The sequence below is a fragment of the Vombatus ursinus genome, unplaced genomic scaffold (assembly GCF_900497805.2).
Source record: "Vombatus ursinus unplaced genomic scaffold, bare-nosed wombat genome assembly UNPS02014804.1, whole genome shotgun sequence".
Taxonomy (NCBI): domain Eukaryota; kingdom Metazoa; phylum Chordata; class Mammalia; order Diprotodontia; family Vombatidae; genus Vombatus; species Vombatus ursinus.
The window spans coordinates 11,828,876-11,838,924 of record NW_020954582.1 but is presented as its reverse complement, the minus strand read 5'-3'; the positions used below and the strand labels follow the sequence as shown (position 1 = coordinate 11,838,924).

The 10,049-nt window shown below is 42.4% G+C and overlaps 1 protein-coding gene across 2 annotated transcripts in view; it reads right to left on the bottom strand.

Moving 5' to 3' along the window:
• WDR78 (WD repeat domain 78) overlaps window positions 1-10,049 on the bottom strand; it is a 59,302-nt gene that overhangs the window by 6,559 nt on the left and 42,694 nt on the right. For both annotated transcript variants that reach the window (XR_003570186.1, XM_027874098.1), the window contains exons 12-14: window positions 7,727-7,884; window positions 6,487-6,608; window positions 3,589-3,687 (exon numbers count right to left, since the gene is read on the bottom strand). Coding sequence is in view for 1 of the 2 variants with exons in the window: in XM_027874098.1 (XP_027729899.1) it covers window positions 3,589-3,687; window positions 6,487-6,608; window positions 7,727-7,884 (379 nt within the window). In the remaining variant the exon portion in view is untranslated. The remainder of the gene's footprint in view (window positions 1-3,588; window positions 3,688-6,486; window positions 6,609-7,726; window positions 7,885-10,049) is intronic.

Genomic DNA, 10,049 nt, shown 5'->3' with positions numbered 1-10,049 from the left:
GAGAGAGAGAGAGAGAGAGAGAGAGAGAGAGAGAGAGAAAATCAAGTACTTATGCCAGACAATGTGCTTCTCTCTCTTTCCCACTGCTTCCTGGGTAAAATTTCCTTTATTTTCCTCCCGTCAAGCTTCCCTTCCATCAGCTGCTCTCCAGGTAGTCCCTTATTCTTGATGGACTCCTTGCTAATATTACATTTGGCCATAAAGGAACTAGTGATTTTTTTGATGCATATAACCAGAGTAATGGGTACTCAACAGGTGTGGGGAGCAGGTTTTCTGAACCAAAAAAGCCTCAGATGGTGAGATAAAAGCCTTGTCAAAGTGTACTTTCCTTTCTTAAACGAGCATTGTTTGGGGATGGTGGTTACCATATCATCAAGAGCCAGGAATGGGGGCAGGGAGGGGAGTGTCTGGAGAGACTAAAGGCAGAGTAAAGGCCCAGACACATATTTAGGAATCCTCCTGTGACTGAACTGCAGAAGAAACAGAAAAGTCATGGTTGGTCACTGCCCTTCCTCCAGTGGAACAGCATCCTACTGTTTGACCACATGCCTGGCAGGTGATGGACAGACTAGACATGTCTCCATCCCCACCCCTGAACCTCCTAGTGTAGGGCTGGAAAGAAGCAAGGAAATCATAGGGGAAAGTGTGAGAAGGCTAGCACAGGAATAAAATTAGAAAGAAAAGAGTAAAAATAAACTACGGCATTTCTCGACTCTTAATGGAGTAAAGAAGAAACATCTGCAGATACATACAAGAGGGAAGCAAGAGATCAGTCTGTGTCAGTAGACTTTATACTGGGTAGCAAGCTCATGCCCACACCCTTCTCACCCTCCATGCCAGCTCACCAAGTGCTTTCCAGCAAAGTGGCCCGGGGAAGTCGACTTGCCCTGCACTGTGGGATTAAGACTGTGGTCATTCACTTGGATGAAGGGAGACGCAGCATGCTTATCCAGTCTGCAGATGGCACACGGACTATTCAACAAGACCTCAATGGATTGGAATGCTGGGCTCAGTTCTAACAAGCCAACTTTAGTGTTGCCCGGCATTCAAGGACCTTCCCAATCTGGCACTCTTTGCCTTCCCAGACTTGGGTCGTATTATTCCCTGTTCATGCACTCTCTTCCTCAGACAAACTGGTCACTGCCCTGACCCCTCAAGACTTCCTGCATTTTCACAGCTCTGGGTTTTTTTTATGTCTTACAGGCCACCCTTTTCCTTGAGTCTGTACTCAACCAATTGGAATGGCCAACTGGAATGCTACCCCTTCCATGCAGGCTACCAGGATCCTCTGCCCAGGGGGCAGCAATCGCTTCTCTCAGGCCTTCCAATGCACTTAGATCTGTAACTTTATGACACTGCTATCACAAAATAGGATGTATTGTCGTTAGACATTTGTGTCTTATCTTTCTTAAGGGACGAGATAAAACCACTTCTTATCTACACTTATCTACATTTCCTCTAATGTTTGGCACACAGGAAGCGCTTAACAAATGTTAGTCCTACTGTCTTAGAATGTTTCTAATGTTCAAGGAAGGGCAGGCTGATTCTGCTGAAGTATACAAGAGCCTTAATAGCAGCCCTTCCCACCATGTTGGTGCCTAATAGTGGAACAGCCAGTGGCAGTGAAGATGAGAAACCTCAGCCGCTTCTTCACCCTCAGAGACCTCCCACTGCCTAGAGGAGGTTCTCATCTGTTCTTCTACCAAGAGCTCCTGTCCCCAGCTCAGGTTCCAGATGCCCAGGGGAGCTTCTATCTGGTTTTCTTCTGAAATGAGGAGGATGCATCCTTCAGTCTTCTGTGCACACCAACCTGCCATTGGCATCCACATGTAATAGTGTCTCTCCCTACAGGGTCTAAGTTAAGAAAAATGATGTCGATAAAAGTATATGCAGAGATATAAGGAAATCTAAGCAGGGCAGGGAGATTTCAGAAGAGACCAAGTTTGATCCTGAAGAGAAAAGCTGAAAAAGTGGTGCTTATGCCTTCTGGATGGCCAAGAGCTCTGGTCCTCCCTACCAAAGCAAGGCTGTTATATCCAGGCACCACTGTCTGAAGGAAACAAATCCCTAGGTCTGGTCTTAGAAGGAAAGATGCAGTTAAATGCACGCAGCTGAGAGCAACCCTAGGAGGAGATCTGGAGAGGGGAGAGGAAAAATACAAGAGTCCTAAGCAGGGCAGAGCCACCATGGGGAGAGCCCCCAGTGCTGCGATCTGCCCCAGCCCCGGTTGGCATCCTGCTGGGAGAGACGCAGAACTGAGCTTCCTGGCTTTTGCCCTGCCTAATGCTTGAGGGGTTGTTGTGGGGATGGACATGCTAGACATATCGATGTCAACCTAATCTGCTTTGTTTTTACCACAGCCATTCGAGCATATGCTCTCAGAAGAGACTTTTAAGGGACAGTTGGTAGTAGCTATGGGATGGGGCCATATAAGCCTGAGATTCCACTGAGGGGATGCAGACATACCTTCTAGATTTATGTGAAAACTGACCACAACCCAAAAAGGAGCAGAGCCAAAGGGTACTCTGAGCCAACCAGAGGGTGCCTAGGGGAAAAGTATCTTGTCAAGCTTGGTAAGAGGCACACAGCCCACCCAGCACATGAGGATGAGCTGGGAGCATCTACCTAAGCAGAAGAATGAGATACATGGATTGTCAACCATCTCTCTTAGGTTTGTAATTGTACTCTTTTTTAAGTGTCCTGCCCCTACTTTCCCAAGCCAACACTCTCTGTGCCACTGGTATACTCCAGGGTCACAACTCTCCTATGATCAGAGGGGTTATCAGTATCCCAATTTTTATAGAAAAAGGAACTGAGGCAGAGATTAAGTGACTGGACCACAGTCACAGCTAGTAAGTGTGTGAGGCTAGATTTGCACTCAGGTCTTCCTGACTCTGTGGCCAGCTCTCTATCCACTGAGCCACTTCTCTGTAAGCTAGACACAACCCTTCTGTTTCCAGTTCACCATACTGACATAAGCAGTCATTCACAGTCAAAGTGAGGTATCGAGTGTCTACCTAGAAAGGATGTGACTATAGGGCGATGGCGAGGAGCATGGTGGGCATGAGCAAACCGGACCTCATCACCAACAAGGAATGACACAAGAGATGTGGAATAAAGGATGTCATCAGAGGAATGGGTGACCAGGAAAGAAGAAGGGTCATCCAGGCGGCAAGCAGTCTGCATGCTCCGCTGGCCACCGTGCAATGCCAAGGTTGCTAAAGAAGGGCCCGCAGTGTGCTGGGTGAGCACCTGGGGCAGATTTCCAGGGGCACGAGGTCTCCAAATGGCTTCCAAGAAGAATCAAGATCTGCACTGTTGGTGGGCATGCTGTGATCAGGAGATCACAGAACATCTAATGTACTGGGGAGAAAAAGCAACCAGTGAGACCCAGGAGCTCAAAGAGAGGCTAGCCAGGAGTTGGCCATGGCCCAGGCCCTAAAGCCATCCCCCAAAGAAAGAAATTTTCTTTCAGGATTAAGGAGGTATATGATTATGTTAGTGGGACAGGCTCCAAATAAGAAGGCCTCCTTTCAGATAGTTAATTAGACATCTCTACCATTTTTACACTGATATAATTTAACTCACCTTGTGACCTTTGTAGGTATCCAGGTACTGTTCATTATACGAACAAGAGCATTTATGAATGTGACCTTCTTCTGTACCGGCCAGATAGATATTTGTGTCCTACAATGAGAGAGTAAGACAGATCTACCAGTGGCACGTTATCCTTGACCCCTGACCATTACAACCCAAGCTAAAAGAAGGCTAGACCAAGTAGGCTGCGTAATAAAATCTACTAGAGATTTCCAATTCATCAATTTTTTTTTTTTGCTTTTTGGTGAGGCAATTGGGGTTAAGTGACTTGCCCAGGGTCACCCAATTCATTAGTTCTTCAAGGAGTTATGAGGGTAGCTACTTTCTTGATCAACGGAGGTTGGCCCTAACCCCTGTCTAACTGGAGCTGGTTTTTGAAAATTGCTACATACGGCCTTCAAATTCATCAACCTTTAATCCTAATGTCATTGAATCTCTCTGAACTTGGCAAGGCCTTAGCAAAATTCAATTCAACAAATATTTCTCAACACCTCACCAGTGTGAGGCACTGGTAATACAACGACAGGAAACATCTTGTCCCTCAAGAAGCTTACCTTCAATTTCGTCCTTTGACAAGAGACAGGCCTCAAAGACTTTGTGGATCAGGGGGACCTTGTTTTTCTCTAACCTAACCTTCAAGGACCCAGAGTCGTGTTTTGTTTTGCTTGACTATGCATATTTGTTAAAAGAGTTGTTGTTTTTCTTTTTCAGTGGAGGGAGGGGGCAGGAATAAGTGGGAGGGAAAGAAAATAAATATTAAATATTAAAAAATATTTTTCGATAATCCGGGGTCATCTTTATATCGTGATGAGGCTTCAGAGTAGAAATTTAATAGAAGAAACTAAAAATACTGTTGAAAACATTTTCTATTCAATCAACTTTATCATTAAAAGAAAAAGCACTTATCCATATTGACATCAATGACCACTCATCAGTACCTAACCCTCTAGTCTCTTCTCATACTTGTGATTACACATTCAGTGGGTTTGGTTTTTCACACAGGTGGAGCCATTGTGACCATGGTACTTTGAGGGTCATTTTTCCATATATATCATATCCTAAACATTTTTCTACATTCCTAGGAAGTCTTCATATTTATCATGACATAAGGCAATATATTATTGAACTTGATAGCCTGCATTCCCTCTAGCCATTCCTAATCACAGTATACATCGTTTGTTTAGAGTTCTTTGCTCACGTCGATAGCACAATTATAAGCATCTTGGTGAGAAGTGTTCATTTTCTGTTTCTTCTGAATGATTTCCTGGTGCTCCATCCCTAACAGAGGCATTAACTGGTTAAAAGACATGGCGGCTTCTATGGCTCCACCTGCATGCGACCCATTACAAAAAGTGTTCATGTGGAAGCTAGAAACCATAGTTTAAAAAAGTGAAAGGTTTGGATTCAAGATAGGGTGTGGGGAGTATTAAACTTGATTATAGATCTCTAAGGCCAGAGCAAAAAGGGAGGAAGTATGCACATTTCTTCTAATCCACATCAGGTCTGACTTAGTGGCAGAGAAAAATTAAGGGGGCCCAGCCTTCCCTAGGTAATACTGATATCCCTATTAAATCAACTCTTGGTTTCCAAGCTATTGATGGATACAGCACAACGCACTCAAGTGTGACTTCCCAGAGGAGAGCAGTAAAGTTTTAATATAGCAGCCTATCATTAAATAGACAGACATCTATGGAGTGTAAATATTTGTTCTTGGTGAACAAGCCTGGATACAAATAAAAGTGAGAAGTGGTCCATCCACAATGGGTGGGTATTACTGACACTACCTTGATTTTTCTTAATAATTCCAATTATACACACACATTTTGAAATCCCCAAACGTAACGTACCATAAGATCATGCTTAATTGAATTAAAAAGTTAAAACACAAAATACATGCAACTTAGATTGCTGATTTTCCAATGAGAATGTTCCCTTCTTAGGAAAAGCATACATTGAAGATCTTCTACATTCCATGTTCATTCATAGAAACTGAGTTTTCCCTGATTCCGAAAATACTGTTTCAGCACTTCAGAAAATCTATGATTTCATCAGAGCAGGTAACTCCTCCACACTTTGGAAAACAGTTTCTTAAGTTGCTGTGACCAATGCTGGTCCTCTGATAACTTGGCTCCATTAGACTTACCCTCTACAATATACTGATTGTGTGACCCTTGACAAGTCACTTAAACCTCTTGGTGCTCCGGGCATCTTTCTAAGACTAGGAGAATGGGATCATTACAAGGGTTACAGGTCAAGGGTTGGAAGGACCTCAAGATCATCTAGCCCAACTTCCTAATTTTACAAATAAGCAAACCAAGAAGATGAATTAACTTGCTCAAGGTGGGAGAGCCATGATTACTGAAGATGAGTTGGGGAGATGAGGTCCATCTTCATTGGGCCCATCTTCAGAGAGAGAGAGAGAGAGAGAGAGAGAGAGAGAGAGAGAGAATGAAAGAGGGGCAGGGGCAGTTGCATTCATATTCTACTCCCTTGAGTCATCTCTGGCCTATACTCACCATGAATTCAGGAAGTTATCCTGATTTTTGTAGTCTTCAACTTTGACTAAAGTCTAGCAAATTACTACGGTATCATTTCGTTGGTACTAAGCATGGTAGCACTGTTAGGGGCTGCAGACACTAGCACAAGAGAGGCAAGGAAGGAGATTATGGAACCTTTCCTTTACTACTCAAGCACAAACATACCTTCCCCACTACAAACAGAAAGGGAAGAGGAGGAGCATACCTGGGTCCTTGGGTACTCCATCCACCTGAGTCTGGTAAATTACTTTGTTAATTATGAAGCCAAATAGTTATTGACAAACAGATTCATTCTTCAAATAATTTCATATTTAACTGCCAACTTCTATAAAAACAGCTTGAGGAATCCTACCCTGGGGTGAAAAGCAAAACACATTCCAGGAGCCTGCCGAGATATCAAAGCTTCGCTTTTCTTCTCTCTCTCATTTTCCTTTTTCTGCTTGTCCATTGATGTTCTCTTCAGTTTCATCAAATCTTTATTTAAAAAAAAAACATAAAATGAAGAAAGCAGATGCAAAAGAACAATACACATGCTCATGACTATATAAATGAAGATTAACAACAAAATGAAAATTAGCGACAAAATTCAGATTAAAGATGATGGACAAATGCTAGCATGATCTTGGGTTGAATTCAGAGGAACATAGTTCCACTTCACTCTGCCCTTGTCAGACCTCATCTGGACTACTGTGTTCGGTTATGGACAATATGGCTTAATGATAAACTGGAGAACGTTCAGAGGTGGTAACCAGAATGGTGAAGGGTCTCGACATGACATGAAGGGTCCATGACATAAGAGGATCTGTTGAAGAAACTGGGTATGTGAAGCTTAGAGAAAAGACTCAAGCAAGACATGAGAACCATACAAGTATTTGAAGGGCTGACATGGGGCAAAGGGATGATGTCCCTAGAGAGCGGAATCAGGAGCAGAGTGGACATTTCATAGGAGTTTTTTTTTAGACCCAACAATCTGAGTTGTTGAATGGGCTGTCTCTGGAGGTGGTGCGCCTTCCCCTCTTTGGAGAGCATCAAGCAGAGGATAAATGACTGACTCGTCGGACATGTCACGGTGAAGATCCGTTTTGTGCACGGGTTGGCCCAGATTGTCTGAAGTCCCTTCCGGGGCCTGTAACAATTCTGGGAATACTCTGTTCACACAGACACACACTTCTCCTGCTCCTTTCGATCAATCAACCAATAAGTTACCAAAAAGTGCCCAGTTCCACATGCTGAAAGTCATAAACACTGTTCTGCGTAGTTGCTTCGCTTAGTTTCCAGGAAGTATGCTTGGTGGTTTGTGTGTTTATGTTTATAATGTGTTACAATCCATCAATAAAAATGTAAAAAAAAAACAAAAAATGGCAGTTACTATGTCAAGGACTGAAATATCCTGCCTATGCTTAGGACACACTAACATACAATTCTCATTTTTAACAAGCAGCTAAGTTGAAATGACAATAATAAGTTTCAGTGAACCACATCTGGGTGCTTTATAAAAGAGACCTTAGTGCCAATTGCAGTCATTTTGAGCTCAGTTTACAGACTAGTAATTTTGATAATAGTCTATGTAAAAACTATAAAATTCCTTTTACCATGACAAATCAGTCCTTTCTGTATAACCCACTTGGAGATTCTTCCATCAGCCCCAACAGTAACGAGTATTTCCCTTTTTTCTTCACCTGCCGCTCCTCGGTCCTGCTCTACCCATTGGACTTGCCAAATTGGTCCAATGTGCTTCTGATGAAATTCACTAAAAGAAAAGAGTAGAGCAAACGTAAGATGTCTATAGCAGTAATACGTTGCCAGAGGGCATGTGGTTAGTGCAGCGGTCTAGAGAATAATGTCCCACTTAAATTATAAAATGACACGTTACAGAAAAATATTATGAAGATTAGGAATAGTGATTACTTTGTAACATCCATCCCAGATCATATTTCTCTACTTTCTTTAGCTTCTACTTGGGATATGGACGTAATTCAGGGAGTCATGATTTTATCAGGGACAATGGGGTAAGAGGTCTCCTTCTACCAAGGCAGATTGCAATCCTTCCTCAGTAGGTCTTCATGGGTTATTCAAAGATCTTAGCTTAAAAAGGCCAATGTCTCCCATTGCATCTGGGGCCATCTCCAGTCGTCCTGATTCATATCTTGCCACTGGACCCAGATGGCTCCGGAGGAGAGAGTGAGGCTGGTGACTTTGCACAGTCCTGCCTTGCTTAAATCCAATTCACTTGGAAGTCATGGCATCTCCTTCCTGATGTCATTGGTCCTCTTCCACAGGCATGGTAATCCCTACTTATCATGGCATTACAGTATTAAGCAATACCTTTAATCATGGGATCTAAGTGAGAAGTCACCGCCCATTCATTACCAGCAGGACAAAAACCTGTTCTTCATTCAGTAAGTCTCATGTGCCATGCAGGGTCCAGAACCATGGAGGGTCCAGTGAACTTCTTAGATATGTGGTGGATCGGGTTAAAGCCCTGGAAGAGCTCTGCATCTTAAGACCTAGGCCGGAACTTTCCCGGTGACCTTACAAGCACTTCTTTCCCAGAAGGGGTGCATGAACGTCTTGCCTTCTAAAGAGGAGGAAGTTGAGGCTTAGTACTGAATGACCAGCCCATTTCTCGCACTTTTATTAAAGATCATAACCCAAGGACTAGAGCCTGATGCTTAATAAAGGCTAAATCACCTCCAGATAGTGATGAGGCATCGCTGAAGAGCTTTCCGGAAAGTGAAATTCGATTAGTTACCATTACATGTTTAAAATAAACTTAATAACTTTCCACAAAAACAATCAGACAAGTGTGCAAAACAAGGGATAAAATCCTACCTCACCCCTGCCTCAGGCTCTAAAATCAAAAGGTAAAATCAAAGAGTCAACAAATAAGAAAAGAAGATGCTTTCTGTCACTTTCCAGACAGGTCAGAGATTGTCTCAAATGTGGTCCTGTTTTCTTCTCTTCTTTTTTTTCTTTTTCAATCTGGTGCTACTGATGTTTCCCTCTGCCTTACCACGCCATGATCGAGTCTGCCATCCTCCAAGGGTGAAACACAGACCTTGTTTCCAGTGTTTTATTCTTGCGAATAGAATGGCTAGAAATATCTGTGTTCAGATGGGGGCTTTTGGTCTTCACATGTTAGTAGAAAAGTCCTCACAACAGAATTGCCGATTCAAAATGTATGATTGGTTTTATTACTCTTACTGAATAGCACATATGATTCTCAGAAAAGTTTATGTCAGTCTGTCATGCTATTAACAATGTATTAGCATGATTGTTTCCATCCACTAACAGTGGATTTTTTTCATCTTTTTTTTTTAAGGCAATTGGGGTTAAGTGACTTGCCCAGGGTCACACAGCTAGTAAGTGTCAAGTGTTTGGTCTGAGGCCAGATTTGAACTCAGATCCTCCTGACTCCAGGGCCAATGCTCTATCCACTGCACCACCTAGCTGCCCCAATTTTGTCTTTTTTTAATAAATATTTTTCCATTCTAGTGAGTGAACATGGTGTCTTTTTTTAAATTACATTTTATTTTTTTCAATCAGCAAAAATCTTTCTTCTCTACTTCCACCTCCCTGCCACACAAATCAAGAACCAAAGAAAAATAAAGCCTATTACAAACCTGCATAGTGAAGCAAAACACATTTCCACATTGGCCATGTCCAAAAATACACACATACATGTATATATGTATCTATGTTTAATATGCATGTTATCTTTACAATATTAACATATTACAACATTACAAATATTACAGAATTATAATATGACAATATGACAAATATGTGTTACATACATATATACATATACACACATACACATACACACATGCATACATACCTACGTACATATATACTCATTCTGATTCTGTTCACCTCACTTTGCATCAGTTTACGGAAGTCTTCCCAAGCTTC